The 21,760-nt window shown below is 34.0% G+C and overlaps 1 protein-coding gene across 1 annotated transcript in view; it reads right to left on the bottom strand.

The window, feature by feature from the left end:
* Positions 1-16,662: 16,662 nt before the first annotated feature.
* The window catches only part of CSN2 (casein beta), a 32,562-nt gene continuing 27,464 nt past the window's right edge, over positions 16,663-21,760 (bottom strand). The window contains exons 5-6 of the mRNA XM_070506545.1: positions 17,547-17,727; positions 16,663-16,994 (exon numbers count right to left, since the gene is read on the bottom strand). Of these exons, the coding sequence (XP_070362646.1) occupies positions 16,663-16,994; positions 17,547-17,727 (513 nt within the window). The remainder of the gene's footprint in view (positions 16,995-17,546; positions 17,728-21,760) is intronic.

Genomic DNA, 21,760 nt, shown 5'->3' with positions numbered 1-21,760 from the left:
AGCTCAAATCCATGATTATGGATTGGAAGCTGTTGTCTCTGAGGCACAAAATCATGGTATATTTCAGTCCAGGAAATGTAATACTTTATCGTTTTAATATATTTATTCCCACATCTGTTTAAAACATTGCATCCCTATTAGATGCAACACACCTTAAAGGTTATAGGAATGAAAAACTATGTTTAATCTGTAAGAGAAAGAAAGCGGGGAAAGAATGAAGGAAAGAAGGAAAAAAGAGAGGAAGGAAAGAAAGAAGGAGAAAAGGGGGAAGTATAGAGAGAGATAGGCTACACAAAATTCATCATTATAAACGTTACAATCCTTTAATATCTTAAATATCTTAATAAAAGTCCAACGTACTATAAAAGTTTAAAGTGAGCACAAATTACTTCCAACTGAAGCAAGCAGGCAGGGTTTTGTAGAAGAGGACATAGCATTCTTGAAGCGAAGAGGAAGAGTGAGAAGTAGTGAATTTAAAATTATTGAGCATTTCTACATATAAACAAGACACATTTCAACATCTTTCACAAATTTTATTTCTCTTCCTCTTTATAACAACCCTAGGAGCCATCATCATTCTCATCTTCACTTTTCAGGTAAAATAAATAAAATTCAGAAGAATCTAAGTCCCCAGTGTCACACACTGGGTTTTTTCTTTTTCAGAGACTATTTTCTGAGAATATCTTAATCAGAAACCATAAAATCACCTCCTGTGTGACCATAGGAAATGAGACCTCTCCAGAATATTGCTGATGGCTTTTCTAAATATTTTTTAATCCTCATTCTAAACTGTTGCCCCTGGCACCAACCCTGGGGATTGCACCAAGACTTCGTCACGTTGAATTCTACTTATTGTATTATTTTCTTCCAAGCATGAACACATGCTTCCTCTGCTCCCTAAGATATCATTCATACAAAGTGTTGAATTTGTCAGAATTTCCTGGCCACTTAATGATGTCAAAAAGGGACTACAGTACAGGAGGAAGAAAAAAAAAGACTGAAGCCAAGTTATTATAAGTGCTGTTAACATTCATTAGCTAAACTCCAACAAAGAGTCTTTTTACAAGTCGTCTTTCCTCTTGACCTCAACCTGCTGTCACAAGCTGTAATTCGCCTCTTTTGAAATCAGTTACTCATATCCTGTCATATCTAGTGAGATTCAAGCTCCCTAAATGCTTATCTCAAGGTGCCTAATGAAAGACAAAAATGAATTGGCTTGTAAATATTTTATTCACCATTAACAGGGATTCTTTTACATTATTTTGCAAAACAGTTCAACACCTCTTTAACCTAAACTTTATCAGTCAATATTTTGCTAAGATTTTGCAAAACTAAACACATTTTTTAGGAGTGACAAAGGAAAGAAGAAATGTCTGCATTTTATTTGATATTAAAGACAACTTTTCTGCCTTGCCTGACTATGCCAGTATATGGAGCTTGATGCTGAACTGAGGTCTATTTTATTTCAATCTCATTCTTTTTTCATTATGTTACTTCTTTTACATAAAGGTAAATATAGTTCAACAGTTTGGGAAAGAGAAAGTTTCTCACCTCACACAGGCAGAGCGGTGAGAAAACTAAAGGTGAGTGTGAGAAATAGCAATAGGCCAGGTGAATGAAGCTCAGGTTACGTTACGAGTGTTGTGAGAATTGGTTGGAAAGATAACTTCGGTTTCGTTCCATATGTGAATAATTAATACTCAGATATTTAGACATAATTTACCAGGTGCCATGTAGCCAATAAAGTGAAGACTTGGGAAGATAGAAGAAGCAAGATGTAAAAGTTCCACTGCTTAATGTAGAAGATGGAGTTGTGTCAATTGTGTCCAAACCACCAGCCTGGAACAACTGTCTGTTCACACACAGCATCCCACATAACTGCACACCCATCCCATTGCCTTGGTTCCAACTTTTGAGCCTAATCTTCTGTATATTGTCTAGATACTAGTGTGATATTCTCTTTTTGGATTTAGCACATGTTCTGTCTTTGTCCTAGTAGACTGGAGGATTCAGACTGCCTTTCTTCTCAAGATTGCTCCTGACTAGATACATTGCCCTGGAGAGAAACTGAATAATGAATGAAGCAGTATGCCTTAACTTTAGACAAGTTGTGTTAAATTAGTGTGCTTAAACGTTTAGTTAATTTTTTTATCTCCGATCATAGGCTCTTCTTTTTTCCATAGGTTTTCAGGAAGGAATCAAAGATGAGACTGTTTTTGGTTTTTCTGTTATTGCTTCTCAGCAGGGCTTCTAGTTTTCCTCAGAATGATTCTCTATGCCATAATGATTCATCTTATTACTTATCCAGTTGCTTTACCTACTGTGACCATAGAATGAACTGGACTCAGGCGCAGGTATGCATCCATGTTTTCGCTTATGATTTTAAGCCCTCCCTCTCAGTGCCCTGGTTCTTTCAGACCACTTACTTATAATACCAAAATTTGGAGATGGAATTGTTTTCTGTTAATTCAGCATAATTTGCACTATACTACAAAAAGTCAGGATTAACCTTTCTACTTTTCCCTTCCCAGAGTACATGCCAACAACGTGGTCTTCATCTTATCACTATACTAAAATTTAACGAAGCCTCTGCCATTGCTCCTTTGGTAAAAAAATACCAACAGAATGAAAACATCTGGATAACATTAGAAAAACCTATTCAGGTATTGCTAAATTATCTCTCTAAAAGAGGATACACACTCACACACACACACACACACATATAATTAACTAGATTTTTTTTCTTCATAAAGAACGAAGTATTAGCGGACTGCTAGTCACCCTAGATACTATGCTCCTGATCTCTTGGCTTTCACAAGTTCTCTCAATTTCAAAAGATTGGAAAATTATTAACCAAATTCCACATTTTTTTAATTAACTCACAATTTGTGGAGACTCTGAATTTCCTAATGGTGTAACCTACCTTCGATCGGTCACATGGTACATTAGGTAGGTCACAGGGTTTTTTCTAAGAAGAGTATGATCAATGCACAATGTTTCGTATTGTGTGAGTTTACAGATATTACTTCTGTAAGGAGGATCAGCATCATCTCTATAATATTTCCCAGAAAACTTTGTTTTAAAAGTTAAAGAATATTCTGTAAAGTGGATTGATAACCTCTAATCTACTCCTTTTGCCTATACAACATGATTTTATTCTATATTATGTGAATATAATATAGAATAATTCTATCACTATGATAGTATCATTTAAAATTTCATTGATAATTATATTACTACCAGAATATTCTTCTGAATACTCAACTTGAGACCCAATATGCGTACTGTGACATTAAATCTCTGTAAGCAGCCAATATTATTATAATCTTTTGATCTTCTGTTCTCAGAAACTATGATCTTCTATACTTCTTAATTGATCTTCTATTCATGTTTGTTCATTCACTCAACAATAATATCTTAGTTTAATCTATATACGTGTTAATGACATCTATGGACCAATTACTGATTCATTATTATTATTATTACCATCAGAATTTTAATTTCTCTCAGCTTGAGATAATATAGCCTGTAGACTACACCAGATCCTAGAAAGGTAAAGTTTTCTGTATCCTGCCTTACAAATTCTAAAAGCTCTTGCTCTGTGGTCTATACCACACTTGGATTATGAATGGCCAAAAAATACTCTATGTCTTGTTAACCCTCAACTTGTAAACTAAAACTTTTTTCCCACTAGAAATTCATCATTTTATTTCAGAATAAACAGTGGAAATTTACACATCGACATGGAAATGGAAATGGTAAACATAAACCATCAAATGGCCAAGAAGTCACTATAAAAAAAGAAGTCTGTGTGGAACTTGTAGCAAGAGAAGGTGAGAGTATGTGATAATCTAAGTAAATACAATTTTTTAAGAAATCTGAGATGCACTAAGAAGGCCTCTTCCTAGTCAGTTTTACTGATATCTCCCAAAATTTTAGAGATGTAATTGATACGTCAAAAAAGAAAGGGTTCCTTTATTAATATGTTTTGGAAATACTACATTCTATAACCTTTCTCTTGGAAATTTGTAAAGTAAATTAGTGCATTAAAAGCTTGAAAACTCTCTTGTGGTAAAAAAAAAAAGGCTTTGGTAGTCTTCAACCAACACTTAACTAAATGTATTTAATCATAGATTTGTTTTCCCCTTACCTTGTAACATTTTGCAAAGTGGTATTTAGTTTGTAAAATGGAGATTCAGATTTATCAATTGAGTACTACAGAGAAAAATATAAGTAACTTCCTCAGTATTGTTGGAAAACCATTGATTGTCATACAATTTTTTATTTATTTTATACAGGATTCTTAAAGTGGAATAATCTTGACTGCGAAGAAAGAAGGTCCTTCTTGTGTCAAACATTGTAAGTCTCTCAAGGGTTGTAGTTTCTCATTCATCCGTCTTGGAATTTGCAGAAAATCCTATCTTACATTAATTACTCTCACAGTTATAAAGATAAGAATGCCTCCCATGGTGAATGCAACATATAAATACTGTTTTAAGCATTTCTTTTCATAGATTTCAGAAGAAGCCACATTTTTTCAAACCAAAACACTTCCCGAGCAATGTTTCTTATGAGATCAAAAGCCAGAAAGTCAGAAAAACATGTATGATTCCAGGCACTTTAAGTTCCAAGTTAATTAAGTTAATTATAGTAAGAGTATTATTGTATAATATGAGAAGAACACAGAAAATGAAATTGCGAGAACATATTATTCATATCCTATCTATTGCAGGAGATACAGTGACCTCTGTGTCCAGTACATACATTTCCAAGCATGGTACTAGGCATTGAGAGTAAGACAAAAAAGATTCCTGCTCACATTCTAATGGAGAAGTCAGAAAATAAAGTAAATAAATATACACTATGACTACCAGATTATAAATACTATGTAGATGTGTGTTATCTACATTAAAATTCTCTTATGTACTAGTTACCCCCTTTACCAATAAAAGCAATTCTAGCCATAGCCCATGCATCCTGATTTGCTACAATGCAGTAAATATAAATGACTTACAGATTATCAAGCTGCTGCTTTATCAGCAATTGACAGAATTTCCTCCATGTTTGAATAGGGTTTATATTGTGCAAATCCTAAAACTTCCACTTTTAAATAGCTCTCTGAATTCCTTTGGAGATACTCCTTTCCTCTATTGTGTGAGGACATTTGCACATACCTGATTTCCCACTGTGGAAGCTCAAAGAACCAGATCTTACTTTCCCATGCTTTGTTATAGCCCACATGACCCAAGCTTGATAGTCTGAAACTTCTCTCCTAGAATTGTGATCCTTGATTGAGCAACCCCAAAGTGAAGACATGTTTAGATATTTTGGACCAGCTGCTGAATAGAGCTCAGACTATTCCAGCTAGATGCCCATGCTGTTCTATCCTATACCCTTCAAAGCTACCTTGATCACTTAATATTAAATTATCCTTTAATTCTGAATCTTCTTCTCCAATAGCCTTTTGCTCAAGGTAGTCCGAGCTGGTTTGAGGAGTTTGCAATCAAGAACCATAAACTCCTGGTGTTTGACAAGTCTCCGACTAGTTCTATAAGAAATACATGGAAATTTAGATGCAAAGAGAGAAATGAGGACTATATGCCTGGAATCAGACAAAGTGGTGAAGTTTCGAGTTAGGCGCTTATCTAGTCTTTCTCTGACGACATGTGTGGTATTACTTCCCTGATACCATGAATCACTGAATAATTTTATGTTATCCAGGACCTCCCATAGCAGGATCCCCCCTACAAATCCACATAAGCCAACCACTTTCCTCTACTACTAAATTTTCAAAATCTCCTCCTGTCCACCACATTCTAGGTGTCCCATGTCTCTCACTGGCATAACCCTAATCCCTTCTAGGTTATCTCGTCTGAAAAAGAAAAACAAAACAAAGTTTACTGAGTACAGAAAATTAGCTTATATCTTGATAGGGGTGATTAGTAGAATACATACCTTTACCAAAATCCAAAATTTAAAACAGGTGAAACTGTGTCTTTTGGTGAAGCCCATTATTAAACTACATAATCATTATTATGCCACATAAGCATGGTTACACAGGGCTTGCTTATTTTTTAGATTTTTTTTTGTTTAATAAATTTAGATTCTTACATATTTTCAGTAATAGTCCAAACATTTCTGTATTTATAGGCACCTTCATTCAGAATTACTGATGAAAGAGAGTAATGTCACAAAATTAAGCAAAGTAACGGAAAGTAATGACAAAAACAAGGACTATAAATTAACCAAATATGGTGGTAAAATAAGAGAAAAAACAACAACTAAGGAAGATCAAAAAATAAAGGAAAACCTTTTTACAAATGTAAGTTCATAGCCCATTTTATTCCTTCATTTCATTCTCCTTTTTGCATTTCTCTCCCTCTTTTCTTTCATTGCTTCTTTCTATCCTTCACTTTAGGAACTTTCCTTTCTTATTTCTGTTAATATTGGTATACAGAATGATCAAACCCAAAGGACATGTGGTTAAAACTTAACTTCTAACTGACTAAAATGTGGTGTGATTATGAATAAAATTGAAAGTCTTGATTCACTACCTTTTGAAAAGTTTTGATAACCCTCTTTTTCATGCTCGTATTTTAAAAGCTCATTAAATTGTCATATTCACCACATTGGTTTCTAGATGCCAAGAGATTGACAGTTTCCTGAGTTGTATTTGTTTTGAAAACCCCTTTACTAAAGTTATTGATTTAGTGCTGTAATATCACTAGTATTCTAAAACACTTAGGGAAATTATTTCTATGGCAATTACTAGTCTCCAAGGCAAATTTACATTAGTCAATGAAGAAGAGCTTTGACATTCTATTCAGGTGGTGACTTCAGTCTGGCGTTTTGCTATCCTCATCACTGCTTTCCTCTTTTTTTTGTTTTTCCAGAATCATTCTTCAGAGAAAAGCTCAACCTCTTTGCTGATGATGACCCTGGTATTCATCTCTTTCCTTATTTCCTTCTTTCCCAAAATCAAGATCTCAAAACAAGATCTGCAAAGTTAGCTTGCTTAAAAAGATTCCTATTGAGTTAACTCTGAAGTCTCTAAAATGGCTCAGGAACTCAGTTTTAGAAATGTTGGATGGGCTATGATTTCATCCTATTTGTAGGATAATGAGATAGTCTGCTACCGTTTAAGGGATGCTGGCAGAAGACGCAAAACAGCTGAACACACAAGACAAAGGACTTTATTACACACGGCAATCACAGTAGAGTAGCAGCATTTGCACTGGTTCCACCAGTCACAATTTTTACAGTGCTGTGTGAAGAGGACCAGGTGACACCTGCATACACAGCAGTTTGTTTTACAGGGGAGGGACACCAAACATAGGGAACTCAATTTTTTATAGTGAGCAGAAAGTTTACCTGATCTTTACCCTTGAGGGAGCCATTATCTTTATTATAACTGGACAGTAGACAAGCCTGCGCTTTATTCTGAAGGAAGACACTATCTTTATCTTCCTAGAATGTTTGCTATAAAGCATCCTTGAAAAGATAATTCAGCACAAAGGCAGTCAGTGCCTCTACTTGCAAGACATGCAGAAAAGCAAGAGATCCCTGGGGGACTGTCTCTCAATATTTTTTGAATACCCAGAGTAGGTGTTCAAATGTTTCTGGGAAGATAGATAGACTCTAAACCAAACAATTCTGATTTTTTCTCATTTTTCAATTAGTCCTTATTTTTAACTTTATATCTCCTCTGTCAAAATGAAATCTGGATTTTAACACTGGTTTGTAAGAGATATTAGAGATAGTTGTTTGTTAGGCATATAGCACAGGTTTTCAACTATTCTTGTACAATATAAGAAGGGTAAAAACAAAAAGATGATATAGAGGAATAGTAATGCTTTTGCTTTGTTTATTCATTTTGTTTTTGTTTTAAGAAGAGAGAAATTGTCCTTATATCTGTATTATAGGTAAAGATTATATCCTACATTACCCCTCCCCAAAATGTGAACGTGACATTAAAATAAACTTTGTAAGCAGCTATGTTTAAAATAAATTAATGTTTAATAAGTTTAAATAATGTATATAGTCCCAATTTTATTTTAAGATAAAGAACCACATGTAACATGTTGTATATGAATGACAATGTAGATAAAATTGCCCAAAAATATTTAATGTTTTTTTAATTTAAATACTGTAATATAGAAATTTGTTGGCTATTCCTTTTCCAAGTTAAAAAAAGACACTATTTTAATTTTATATCATAAAGAAGTAACTGTTTAGCCTTTAAATATTTCCTTGTTTTGAAGAATTCTGATAAACTAGTCAACCTATCTGACTGATACAAAGGCATTTTTAAGATCTATATTGGATATACCACTGAAGAGCCATTGTTTTATAGCTAATGGATCCTTCTCTTATCTTGAGTCATAAATATTATCCAAAATGATTCAATAGTTTTAGGGCAAATGAAATGTCCTTGATCTCTATCTTTAATGCTGCCTTAAACAAAGATAGACTTGACTACTTTGACTGTCTGTTTTGTCTTAAAAATTAATAATTCAAAATTAAATGTAAAGAATGAAACCAGAGAAAAGAAATAGACATTGCAGTTAGAAATTTAAAAATAGGAAAGCCAGGATCAGAACTGAGTGTGAGGCCAAAATGCACTCCTTCCAAAGGTTTGGATGCTTAGGATTTTTCTCCTTGGATTTTAGAAAAAACAATCTTACCACAGAAGTATGAGTTTTTAACCCATCACATTAAATTACATTTATTATATCAACTCAGTGAATAAAATAATATAAAATTATAGTAAATTTTTTAAATTTCAGAGACAATAAATATAGAAAAAGGAAACAGCATACAACAAAAATTTGACTTGTTTGATTATCTATATGTTGAAGTCTTCTCTATGTCAAACCCATCACAACATTAAAAGGCAAACATAAAAGGCAAATAGCATTTGTGAAAACATGTCCACAAAATTAATGACTGACAAAAGATAAATATATTTACAAATAAATAAAAATCTGCAAAAATATGAAAAGATTTCCCAGGAGAAAGACAAGGGATATGAAATAATTCAAGAAAGTAGACATGGCCAACATGAATTTGGAAAATGATGAACTGTGTTTATAATAAGTGAAATGCAACTCAATATTGATAAGATACAGTTTCCTGCCCATTAAATTATGAAATTAACAAAAACATAAAATCCAAAATCAGATGGAAAATATTTGATATAAAACTCCTAGCCAAAGGGACACTTTAAAACATGAATTCTGCTTTTATAAGTTGAAAACAGTGTTTCTGAAGTGTGAATCAAAGATCAGAAATATTTACACTTTTTATTTGGGAATTTCCAATTCTTCTAGAAATGTATACAAAAGACATTGCTAAAGAGTATGCAGTAAAATTCTTGTACCTGTGTGCATGTTACAACCCTATGTACAACAGCAAAAAACAAACAAAAAACCAAACTCTGAAAATAATATAAATGCCCCTTAAATAGTGGCTAAATAAATTGTAACGTAATAATAAGATGAAAAATTGTGGAGTCATTATATAAGATTATATAGAACTATGGTCTTTCCATCTGTGGCCCATAGGAGACTTTAACGTGCCCCAGGGAATGCAAAGGACAATATTCCATCAGGAGGGGAAATATTCCAACCAAAGAAGTACACATTTATCTAACTTAACTTTGAGGCTTTGAAGAAAAGGATCAATTACTTAAAATTTGTTAAATGTTACTAATTTATAAAAATGACAGTGTGAGAAAATGATGATAATCCAAAAAGTAAAAAAAAAAAATCAGTTTATGAAATCAATGTAATGTACTATACACAAACAGTCATATATAGTTTAAAAAATACTTCACATTTTTACCAATGATTGCTTATATTTGGGTCATGGGTTAATGAATTCTTTTTCTTTTTCCTCTTATTGATTTTTTAAAATTTTGTGAATATTTAAATAGTCACTAAACTCAAAGTTACAACTATTCTGCAATAAATGAAAGTTTGTGACTCAAACCCTATACCTCTCTTTACAAGTTAAATGTCAGAAACCTATAAAACTGACTTCACTATTTCATTAATATTCCTGACTATGAAAATTTAAATAATAAAACACAGAAATATGATAAAGCCATTTGCTGGACTCATCTATGGTGCAGAAATTCTTTTGGGGTATATTTTAAAAAATAAAGCACAATGCTTAAGAGTGGGGTCTCTGGAATAAAATGGCCTGGTTCAAATGCAGCTTGGTCATTTATGTTTTAACTTGGGAAAGTCATGTAACTATTGTAAGCCTTAGTTTCTCTATCTTTAAAATTGAAATAAAAATAGTATTTGCTTCCATGAGTTGTCATGAGAAAAATCCTTACAATGAGAGAATCCATGAAAAGTGCTAACACAGTGCTTGAGTGCCTGGCTTATTAAAAGTGCTCAACAAATGTCAGCTCGCACTACTGTTGCAAGAATCTGATTGCATTAGAGAGCTGGCACTACAATAAACAGTGCATTGTAGTGAATGTCCTTCCTTGTGTCCTCAGCTGGGTGCTTAGAAACAAGGCAATCTGTTGGCCAGACCAATATAGCATGTGCATTGTTGGAGCAGGAAGAGACCTAACTCCTATATCCTTCTCAGAGAGCTTCCAGGCAGAGGAAGAGGAAGGTCTCGGAGGTACTTGGGCTGAAACAATCCGTGATCATTCTGATTTGAAACAACAAGCCGCAGTTATGACTTCCTAGAAGAGCTGGGGTGGGGAGGGCTGGAGCAGACGTGAAGAGCACAGCAGAGCGTCATGGCAAGGCCCAAAGAGACCCAAAGGCTTCTGCCTTCCTCATAACAAAAAGAATTTCCAAGTCTCAGTATCAAGTCCAAATTCCTCTTTGTATTGGTCTTCTGTGTTCTGCTTGTTTTCCTTGAATGTCACCCATCACTTTCCTTATTAGCATTGTGGTACAGTCCCTTCAAACGACTGCCATTATCACACCTTCCTACCTCTACATGTCTTTCTCCTCACCTTTTTGCTCTTCCTCAGCTCATACACTTCTACTCATCTTTCAAGTCTCCGTTTCTAATCTTTCCATATTGAGAATAACACGTCCTCTTTTGTGCCTTCAAAGTTCTTGTATTCCTCAACAACTACATATAATATACATATAATGTATTAATTTATAGATTCATTTCCCCAACAGAATTATTTTAGAGTTTTAACTTCATGCCTCCACACACTTGCCAATAGCACTTCCCTCATCTGAAAACTTCTCCTCTCACTTTTCAATTTTCCAAATCCTACACAAATATTAACAGTCACTTCATGTTTCTGGCCACCCATCCCATTATATGCCTTCTGTCTTCTGGACCTCTATTGTCCTTTGCTAATTATATTAGCCATTTAGAAATTAAATTCTGAAATAACTTCTACTTTTCATATTTTTATATGACTTTTCTACTATACGACATCCTTCACTGCTGTAAATTTTAATCACTAACCATGTTGAAAACATCTCCAGCCTGCTATCTTCTCTTCCTCATTTACCCTCTTCTGAAACAGTCCAGTTTCACAGACTCCTCATAGTCTCTTTCCTTGTGTCTACAAAAATTCAATTATATTACTAGTAACCTCTTTCATCTCTTTTACTTCCAAGAAAGACAGGAATTTGAAGCTGAATACCCTCAGATAAAACTACCTTATTTGATAACTCTCTCAAGTGAGGGAAGGTGGTCCTTCTCTGTTGCCACCTGTACCTGGAGGTCAGAGGGAGGGGAGGGAATTGTCATTCTACTTTCAATTTCTTGTCCTGATTACCTTCTGCCCTAACTATTCCAAGGTCCTCCCTACTTTGAGGTTTCTGTTATTCTAGAATTCAGCCCTCTTCCTTGTCTCACTGCTGCCATCTACTGGCCTTCAAGGTCCCAAATGCGATAGATTATTGTTCAAAGGTTTCTTCTCCATTCCATCTTGAATCTGTCATGGTCCTAGGCTACATCAGTGCTCACACAAATGGTCCAGTCAAACTCCTGACTTCTTTAACTTAAAAAAAGTCCACCTCACTTCACTAGTTAGCCTCTTATTGCTATTAGCAAGAACTTTTTTATCTTTAAAATTTTTCAATTCTAAAATTTCCATCTCTGCTCCAATATTTACTTTTAGGCACTTCAGTACTGCTATGTGAGTAACAAACATTCTTACTAGCTATGAAAGATTAATCAATGAAAAAACATTGTTATTATTGATATTGTTGTAGTTACCAAAAGGGAAAAGGATCAAAAGATTGTGGTTGGATATTGTTGGATTTAGGAAATTGCATATCTGACAGTCTGCAGACTTCTGCAGAAGTATTGTGAAGTTTATCTTTAGCCACATTGTGACCTTTTTTACTCTACTAGTTCCTTTCACTCTCGTACTATCCTCTGGTAGCTTACATCAGTTCATTTTATAGGCATGTTAGGCAATCTCCTCTTGCCAGAAGTTTACTATCTAAGGATACAATACCTTGCAAACATTAAGTGCTGTCATGGAGTGAAATGGTGAGCAGCTCAGTATGTTAGAAAGAGCGCAGGCTCTGATATTGGAAGATCCAAGTCACTACTTCTTGGCTGATGTATGACCTCAGGTGGAAATTAATTTATTTAACTTATGGAAGGCTTGGTTTCCTTATCTATAAAAGAGAATATAATGGCTGCTTTCCCTGCATTACATGGTGCTTGTGAGGAGTAAATGGGATACTAATTGTAAGAATTTTAAACATCATAAAGAACTATATAAACTAATTAATAAGTGAATATATTCCATTCTGCTGATGAATGGCTTATTAGCCTATCTGATATACTATGGTTCTGATAGCTAATAATGTCTGTTAAATACATTATATCCCCATAATAACATTGTTAAATAAGGACATCCAGTGATTAGACCCAGGAAAATATATGAATCATGAAAACTATATTCTGTCGAGTCAGAAGAAGATATATTGCTGATAGGCAAAAATCTCCTTACCCATCAAATTACATGGTCTTTCAGAAAGAACTGACTAGGTAGGATTTAGTTAACAGAGCCAAATTTTAGCCTAATTTTCCCAGATGTCTTGGGGAGGCAAAAGTTTCATTAATGGCAAGATGCATAAAGTTTGGTTGGAGGTAAGAGAAGGGTATTGATATTGATTTTACACAGCCAGATGAACTGTTACTAGTGGGACATTCTGCCTACAAAGAGAATCTAGAGTTAGGTAAGGAAATGCTTTATTTTAAACGTTGTTATGAAAGTAAACAATTTCGTGGAAACCTAATTCAGCATTTTTAACATCACTGTGTTTTCTATGTAAGTTGCATGTTTTTACAATTTTTATGTGCTAAGTATTTTCCAATTTTTTTTACATACAAACTTTCATTATTGGCTAAGTTTAAGGGAGAAGACTATACATCACATTTTCAAATCTCCTAGGTCCTTGCTACTCAAAGTGTGTCTGCCCCATAGATCATCAGTGATGACATCACCTAGGAACTTGTTAAAATTGCAGGATATTGAGACACCTCTCAGATCTACTGAAGCTGGACCTGAATTTTAACAAGATCCTCTAGTGATTCATAAGCACATGAAAGTTTGAGAAGCACTGTCTTAGTTCATTGTTCTGTGAAAATACTAAATAGTACAGGATTACTATTAATAAATTACTATTACATTAATAAAAATTCAAGTTTCCTTCTACTCTCTTCTCATATTCCCATCCCAATCTTTCTTTATTGTGGTCACTATTAGAAATTTTGTCTTTATCCTTCTACACATCTATGCATATACAAATATAAAAGCATAATTCATAAATTCTTAAAAGTTTATAAATCTATGAAGTAGGACGATAATTTGCACACAAAATAATTAGTTGAGTTTTTTTTTAATTATGTTCCAATAATGGATAATCTTAAATGAGCACTTACTTTGTTTCAGGCACTCTTCTAAGTGTGTGACCTAATTTTTTTTCTCTCAATCACATAGGAGGTGGATGCTATTGACCAGAGAGGAACATTGAAGCCCAGTAACTTCCTAAGATTACATAGTAGGTTAGTGAGAGCCAGGATTTAAACTTACAATTTGACCCCAAAGCTTTGCACTGCAACCACTACACTATTTCACTTTACTTAGACGATGTGTTTCATTTAAAATCTCCAGAGACTTATTGACAGAGCACCAAAGAATCAAAAAGGACATTGTTCTAAATACAACATGAAATTAAGCATTGGTTCCATATTTCAGTGCTATTATATATTCATACTAGACAACAACTTCCTTAAAAGAATTCTATTTTAGTTTTGGGTGCCACGGTTCTATTCATACAGTTCCTAAGAGCAGTTACTAAGCATCCATTGTGAATCCTCTCTTACATTCCAAATGACTTGTGGGTTTCTAGAGAAAAACAAAAATATGTTTCACATTTCTCAGTATATTTCCTTCTGGAAGCCTAGCTGTTTTTTATAAAATTAAAGGACACTTTCCTAGAAGTGTCACCACTTGAAAACTCAAATCTTCCCAGAAGAACTATGAAAACTAGCTTTGAAACGTCATATTCTGAACTATTGACTGTCTCATACAAAATGAGTCCTCCAAAGTTGGTTTGAGTCTGGACCAGAATATGTAGCAACAATATACATAACCTTGCATAGTAAAGTTTACCTCTTAACTCGTAGTACTTTTTTCAAAATCTCTGTCTACTGCTGATGATGTTCCCTATCATTTTTGTGCTAGTTTTTCTAATAAGTATGAATCCTAGAAAAGTAATTCTTCCAATATTGAAAAGGTGAAAACAAGGAAACTTTCCATCTAATTGTGCCTTATCTGACCTATTTCCACTTTCACTTGTTTAGGGGTTCTGTTAGATTTTCAAAACCAGTTGTGAAATCACTAGAGTGGCCATGCCTTGGGTTTGCCTAAAATAATCCTGACTTATGTTTGTTGTTCTATTATAATTATTAAGAGCAGACCCTTTCATTATCATAAATGTTCATTGCTGGATGATCAATTATATGTTCACCCTACATATGACTTTATTGCATCAGAAAATTGATGGTAAGTAAATAATCTCATTTTTTCTTCACTCATTGGGCAAAGGGCCATCTGACTACAAATGGTCTAGCTGTGAGTCTCAAATTTGAGCTTCATTTTAATGGTTGGAACTGACCAAATTCAAATGACAACAGTAAATGCAAAGTATCAAGATAAAGCAAGTAAACTCAGGCTAAAATTTTGCACAACTTGGCATTGTATAAATCTACGAAGAACGCATAAAACCATGTTTTCTCAAACTATAGTGAACACCTATATTTTGCAACAAGAATGATTTACTTAAAAAATACAAACCTAACTAAATATCTTCAATACTTAATTAAGACAAAGTAGAGATTGATCCTTATCTATAGGGGATTATAGATAGAAAAATCTGGCTTTGGAGTTCATGAGAATTCCCATTGTAGATACACAAGTTCACTAAGAGGCGGTTTCTCTTATGATGAAGATTAAGAGGTCTGATTGTTCCCCCTTGATGAGAAGCCTTATGATTATTTTATCTAAGAAGCCTTGTCTGGTACGGCCCCCAGTCTCCGATGCTCATAGGTACTCCAAAGGCCCTGTTCAAATCTCTATTTTTAGACTATTATTAAAATTAAACACATTAAAATTATTATAAACTACATAATTAAAATTATTATGAATAATAGAGGACAAATCGAGTTTTAAAAGGTGAAATAAATGATGAATTCTTCTCATGGTCAATATGTTGACAAAAATTGAAAATTTTCAGGGACCCTATTTTGTTCGAAGAATTTCCTTCATAGGCACTGAATTTTTCAAAAGATATAAAAGTAATTTTATTGCTATATAGGCATACCTCAGAGATATTGCAGGTTTGGTCCCCAGGTCACTGCAATAAAGTGAATATTACAATAAACAAAGTCACACAAATTTTTTGGTTTCCCAGGGCACATAAAAGTTATGTTTACACTATACTGTAGTCTATTAAGTGTGCAATAGCATTATGTCTAAATAAACAATGTACATACCTTACTTAAAAAATACTTTGGGGCCTGGCCTGGTGTTGCAGCAGTTAGGTGCACACGTTCCACTTCTCGGCGGCCCAGGGTTCTCCTGTTCAGATCCCAGGTGTGGATATGGCACCGCTTGGCAAAAGCCATGATGTGGTAGGCGTCCCACATATAAAGTAGAGAAAGATGGGCATGGATGTTAGCTCAGGGCCAGTCTTCCTCAACAAAAAGAGGAAGATTGGCAGCAGTAAGCTCAGGGCTAATCTTCCTCAAGAAAAAAGTACTTTGTTGCTAAAAAATGCTGTCACCTGAGCCTTGATTGAGCCATCTTTTCGCGGGTGCAGGTCTTGCCGTGATGTTGCTGGCTGCTGACTGATCAGGGTGGTAGTTGCTGAAGGTTGGAGTGGCTGTGGCGGTTCTTAAAATATGACAACAATGAAGTTTGCTGCATCAATTGACTCTTCCTTTCACGAACAATTTCTCCTCAGCATGCAACAGCTTTTGATAGCATTTTATCCACACTAGAACTTCTTTTGAAATTGGAGTCAATCCTCTCAAACCTGCCACTGCTTTATCTACTAAGTTCATGTAGTATTCTAAATCCTTTGTTGTCATTTCAACAATCTTCACAGCATCTGCACCAGGAGTAGATTTCATCTCAAGAAATCACTTTCTTTGCTCATCTATAAGAAGCAACTCCTCATTCGTTAAAATTTTTTCATGAGATTGAAGCAATTCAATCATATCTTCAGGCTCCACTTCTAATTTTAGTTTTCTTGCTATTTCCACCACATCTGCAGTTACCTCCTCTACTGAAGTCTTGAACCTCTCAGAGTCATCCATAAGGGTTGGAATCAACTTCTTCCAAACTCCCATTAATGTTGGTATTTTGACCTCTTCTTGTGAATCATAAATGTTCTTAATGGCATCTAGAATGTTGAACGCTTTCCAGAAGGTTTTCAATTTACTTTGCCCAGATCCATCAGAGGAATCAGTATCTATGGCAGATATAGACGTATGAAATGTATTTCTTAAATATTGAGGCCTGAATGTTGAAATTACTCCTCAATCCATGGGCTGCAGAATGGATGTTGTGTTAGCAAGCATGAAAACAACATTCATCTCATTGTACACCTCCATCAGAGCTCTTGGGTGACCAGGTCCATTGTCAATGAGCAGTAATATTTTGAAAGGAGTCTTTTTTTCTGAGCAGTAGGTCTCAATACTGGGCTTAAAATATTCAGTAAACCATGTTGTAGTAAACAGATATGCTGTCATTCAGGCTTTGTTGATCCCTTTATAGCACATAGGCAGAGTAGACTTAACATAATTCTCAAGGGCTCTAGGATTTTCAGAATGAGAAATGAGCATTGGCTTTGACTTAAAGTGACCAGCTGCACTAGCCCCTAACAAGAGAATCAGCCTGTCTTTTGAAACTTTGAATACAGGCATTGACTTCTCCTCTCTAGTTATGAAAGTCCTAGATGTCATCTTCTTCCCATATGAGGCTATTTCGTCTACATTGAAAATCTATTGTTTAGTGTAGCCACCTTCACTAATTATCTTAGCTAGATCTTCTGAGTAACTTGCTGCAGCTTCTACATCAGCACTTGCTGCTTCATTTTGCACTTTTATGTTATGGTTATGAAGACAGCTTCCTGGCTTAAATCTCATGAATGAAAGTTTGCTAGCTTCAAACTTTTCTTCTGCAGTGTTGTCACCTCTCTCAGCCTTTATAGAATTGAGAGAGTTAGAGTCTTGCTCTGGATCAAATTTTGGCTTGAGGGAATGTTGTGGCTGGTTTGATCTTTTGTCCATATTATTAAAACTTTCTCCGTGTCAGCTATAAGGCTGTTTCACTTTCTTATCATTCATGTGTTCACTGGAGCAGCACTTTTGGTTTCCTTCAAGAACTTTTCCTTTGCATTCACTACTTGGCTAACTGTTTGGTGCAAGAAGCCTAGCTTTCAGCCTTTCTAGGCTTTCAATACACCTTCCTCACTGAGCTTTATCGTTTCTAGCTTTTGATTTAAAGTGCGAAACATCTAACACTTCCTTTCACTTGAAAACTTAGTGGCCATTGTAGGCTTATTAATTGGCCTAATTTCAATATTGTCGTGTCTCAGGGATTAGGGAGGCCTGAGGAGAGGGAGAGAGATGGGGGATTGCCCTGGCAGTGGAGCAGTCAGAACACATACGACATTTATTGATTAAGTTTGTCGCCTTATATGGCACCATTCATGGTGCCCCAAAACAATTACAATAGTAACATCAAAGATCACTGGTCACAGATCACAAAAACAGATAAAATAATCAAAAAGTTTGAAATACAAAACAAATATAATAATAATCAAAAAGTTTGAAGTATTGTGAGAATTAACAAAATTTGATACGGCAACACAAAGTGAGCCAATGATGTTGGAAAAATGGTGCCAATAGACTTACTTGACACAGAGCTGCCACAAAGCTTGAATTTGTGAAAAACACAATATCTATGAAGCACAATAAAACGAAGCATAATAACACAAGGTGTGCTTGTATTTGTCTTTCCAATTATCCATTTAGCATAAAATCATGTTCCTATAATAACTATAAATCTAGAAATTTTTGTATTTTAATTTTAAAGAATGTCATTCCATTTCCTGTATAATCTTGTTATCATAGTACGGATCATTTCTTTGTTGAAAACTCTCCTCAGAATTTCTTGGGAGAGGAATTAGACAGAAAATTAATTTCCTATTTGGGAGGATTCTTAGAATTTACGTAAACCTATTGGTTGAATTGAAACCACCAAATTAACATTTTACTAATCACTGGGTTTAAATAGCTGTGAAAGAAAGAGAACTGCCATCACCTTGATCATCAACCCAGCTTGCTTCTTCTTCGCAATCTTGGGTTCAAGGTATTGTGTTTACATATGGCAAAATTACTATGATTTCACAGTGCCTAATCTTTCACTCCTCATTAAGATGCACTTGTAACTTTTCTATTTATTTGCAAATATTAATACCTTCTTATGATATAGTGATAGCTTAAAAATGCATTTGCAAATGTTGATACCATCTCAGAAGTTTAGGTGAAAAAGAAATATAGTTTTATAAAGGCCAAATCCTATTTTTATGATTTGGTAACTAAAATCTCATATACTGAAAAAGTAGATACATAATTTCAATAGACTTGTGGTAAGATAATTTGAATTATTTTTGCCCAATTCTCTGGAGAGTTGTTGTGCAAAATGATTTTTGATTTCTGTAATTACCATAATAAAGACATTTGGTAGAATGTTTCAAGGCCATTTTTATTCCATGTCGTTTAGTTGACAAAATTAAATCTATTTGGGTATGTCAATAGTAAGCAATTAGATATAAATGACTACTTTAGTAAAGATAAATTTGGATATTTAGAAGTATACAAACGGATAAAAATAGTAAATTTATTTTGCATTTATAAATATGCCTTCTTTACTAATTCATTTAACTTCTACGGTTTATAAACTGAAGCAGTATGTATAAAATATGGCCATATTAGTTTATCGAGAAAGTATGAACAAATTGCATTATAAGCTGATTTTTTCCTAATTTCTCTGGAAACTATTTTCCCAGCATATGTAGCTGTGAGTATTGCTAGGTTCTTGCAATTTGTTGGCACTCTAGAAATCAAACATGATATGACATCTGCATTTTATAATCCTGTCCAATTCAATCATCTTCATATAGTCATGTCATGGGTATATCAATGTAGCAAAACATCAAGTGATAGGTAAATTCTTTTAAAAAATAATTGATGGAGGTTAATAGTTTCTACATAATGCACTGATAGCATTTTTCATGAAGATTCTGAAAGAGCATGATGCTCTCAAATAGACTTAAAGGAAAAAAACATTTTCAAAATATTTCAGGTGAAATTAAACACCAGTTCTCAGTGGAGTTTAGTTTATTACTCACATTAGCAAATCAGATGATCTAGGAAGAAACATTTTTTTTTAACTGTATTTAAATATTGATGCTTCCGTATTCCTCTGACAAAACCATATTACCACTTCCCGAATCAAACGTTCTGTTTTAGAGTGTTGGTGAATAAAATTATTGGTAAGAAATTGGTTTTTCTAAATAATATAAGCACTAAGAAAGATAACTAGAATAATAAACATTTATACTGAGTAGCAAAATTAAAAATTGTAGGTTAATAAAAATACTTCTAAAATGAAGCTGCTTTTATCACAGTATGCTCTGTTGTTAGAAAAGTCAAAGATTTTCTCTTTCATGGAATAAATTTTGTTATAGGCTAACTTTTGAATTTTTTCCTCTTTTATACAGGCCTTGACAAGCATGAAGCTTCTCATCCTTACCTGCCTTGTGGCTGTTGCTCTTGCCAGGCCTGTGAGTACAGTAGAGAATTTAGAAGTTCTAGATTCTTGATATATATGGCCTGATATCTCATCTGATACGAGATACTGAGAATAATAATTTTAAATCACTGGTTAATGACTAATTAGCTATTAGAGTCTTGACACTGAAACTGTAGAAATGCTTCATATTTTAATCATCATTACGTAGCCCATTCAGAGCCTTAACTCCAAAAAAAATGCCTGACTTGAAATACAAGCACCTCACAATAAAAAAAAATTAAGAAGAGATAAATACGGTATTGCACAACACAATAACGGCATCAAAAATTAAAATTAAGCTCTTTGCCTGGGTTCATAGAGAATTAGCATACTTGTAGACATATAATAAGTGTCCAATATTTTCTTACTAATGTAACATAAAGCCAATTTTCCAGTGAATCCTACTTTTGGAACTTTATTTGAGTTAAATCCTCTTTTGAGATGGCTTGAGTCAACCAATTTTTTCCCAAGGCATAGAAAACTGCGCTCATTCTGCTGATTCAGAGATCAAGTTATTATGGTCACTGTAGACAGTGAAACTACATAATATAAATTAAAATAACCTTTCTTCCAAGAAATAAAAACAAAAAAACTATTTAGACAGTTAAGTGAAACAAAAACGTATTCTGTTCCCTTGAGATGTGAAGCTAATGAAGGTGAGAGGAATAAACGGGAATCATCTGACCAGAAAACAATTAAGAGCAAATAATAATCTGGGATATTTGGAAGTTGAAACTATTTCATACAGAAGCAAAAGTTTCTGAAATGTTGAGATATTCTATTGTTTGCATTGATGAGAATTTTATTCTCTAAAACCCCATTTGCGTGACGCAAACTCACCAGAAACAACTTCTTAACCAATAGCGTTTTGTTTATGCTGCAACCTAAGCACCAATAGAAAGAAATCACAGATTATAAACGACAAAAAAGGTCCAAGGTCCAAGTTCCTCAGAAATGTGTCGTTGGAGTAGTTCTTATCTTGTCCTTTTACAATTTGAAATGGATAAAGTTTCCCCAGAATAGATTCTATGCCCCTGTTCCAAACAAAACATTCATTTTCTTTTTTATGCCATCACTTAACAAGCCTAAGTCTTATCTCCACAGTCAAAATGCAGATTGAGATAAATTTTTAGATAATTTAATTAATGATAAAAATAAAATCCAGACAACATTCTTTTAGGAAAGTATACATTTTGCTCCAAAAATTTATAAAGGTTTAAAATCACCTTTAGAACTATCATGTGAAATAAATTATTCAGAGAACTAAATAACTTCTTTACTATTCTGGATCAATTCAAACTAACAAAATGTCTTTTTTTTCTTTTAGTCTTTTTTACATAGTTTTCTCAATTCTCGCCATACTCTAAAGAGAGGAAA

The sequence above is a fragment of the Equus asinus genome, chromosome 3 (assembly GCF_041296235.1).
Source record: "Equus asinus isolate D_3611 breed Donkey chromosome 3, EquAss-T2T_v2, whole genome shotgun sequence".
NCBI lineage: Eukaryota > Metazoa > Chordata > Mammalia > Perissodactyla > Equidae > Equus > Equus asinus.
The sequence above is the reverse complement of the archived record's forward strand: the minus strand, read 5'-3'. Positions and strand labels throughout refer to the sequence as shown.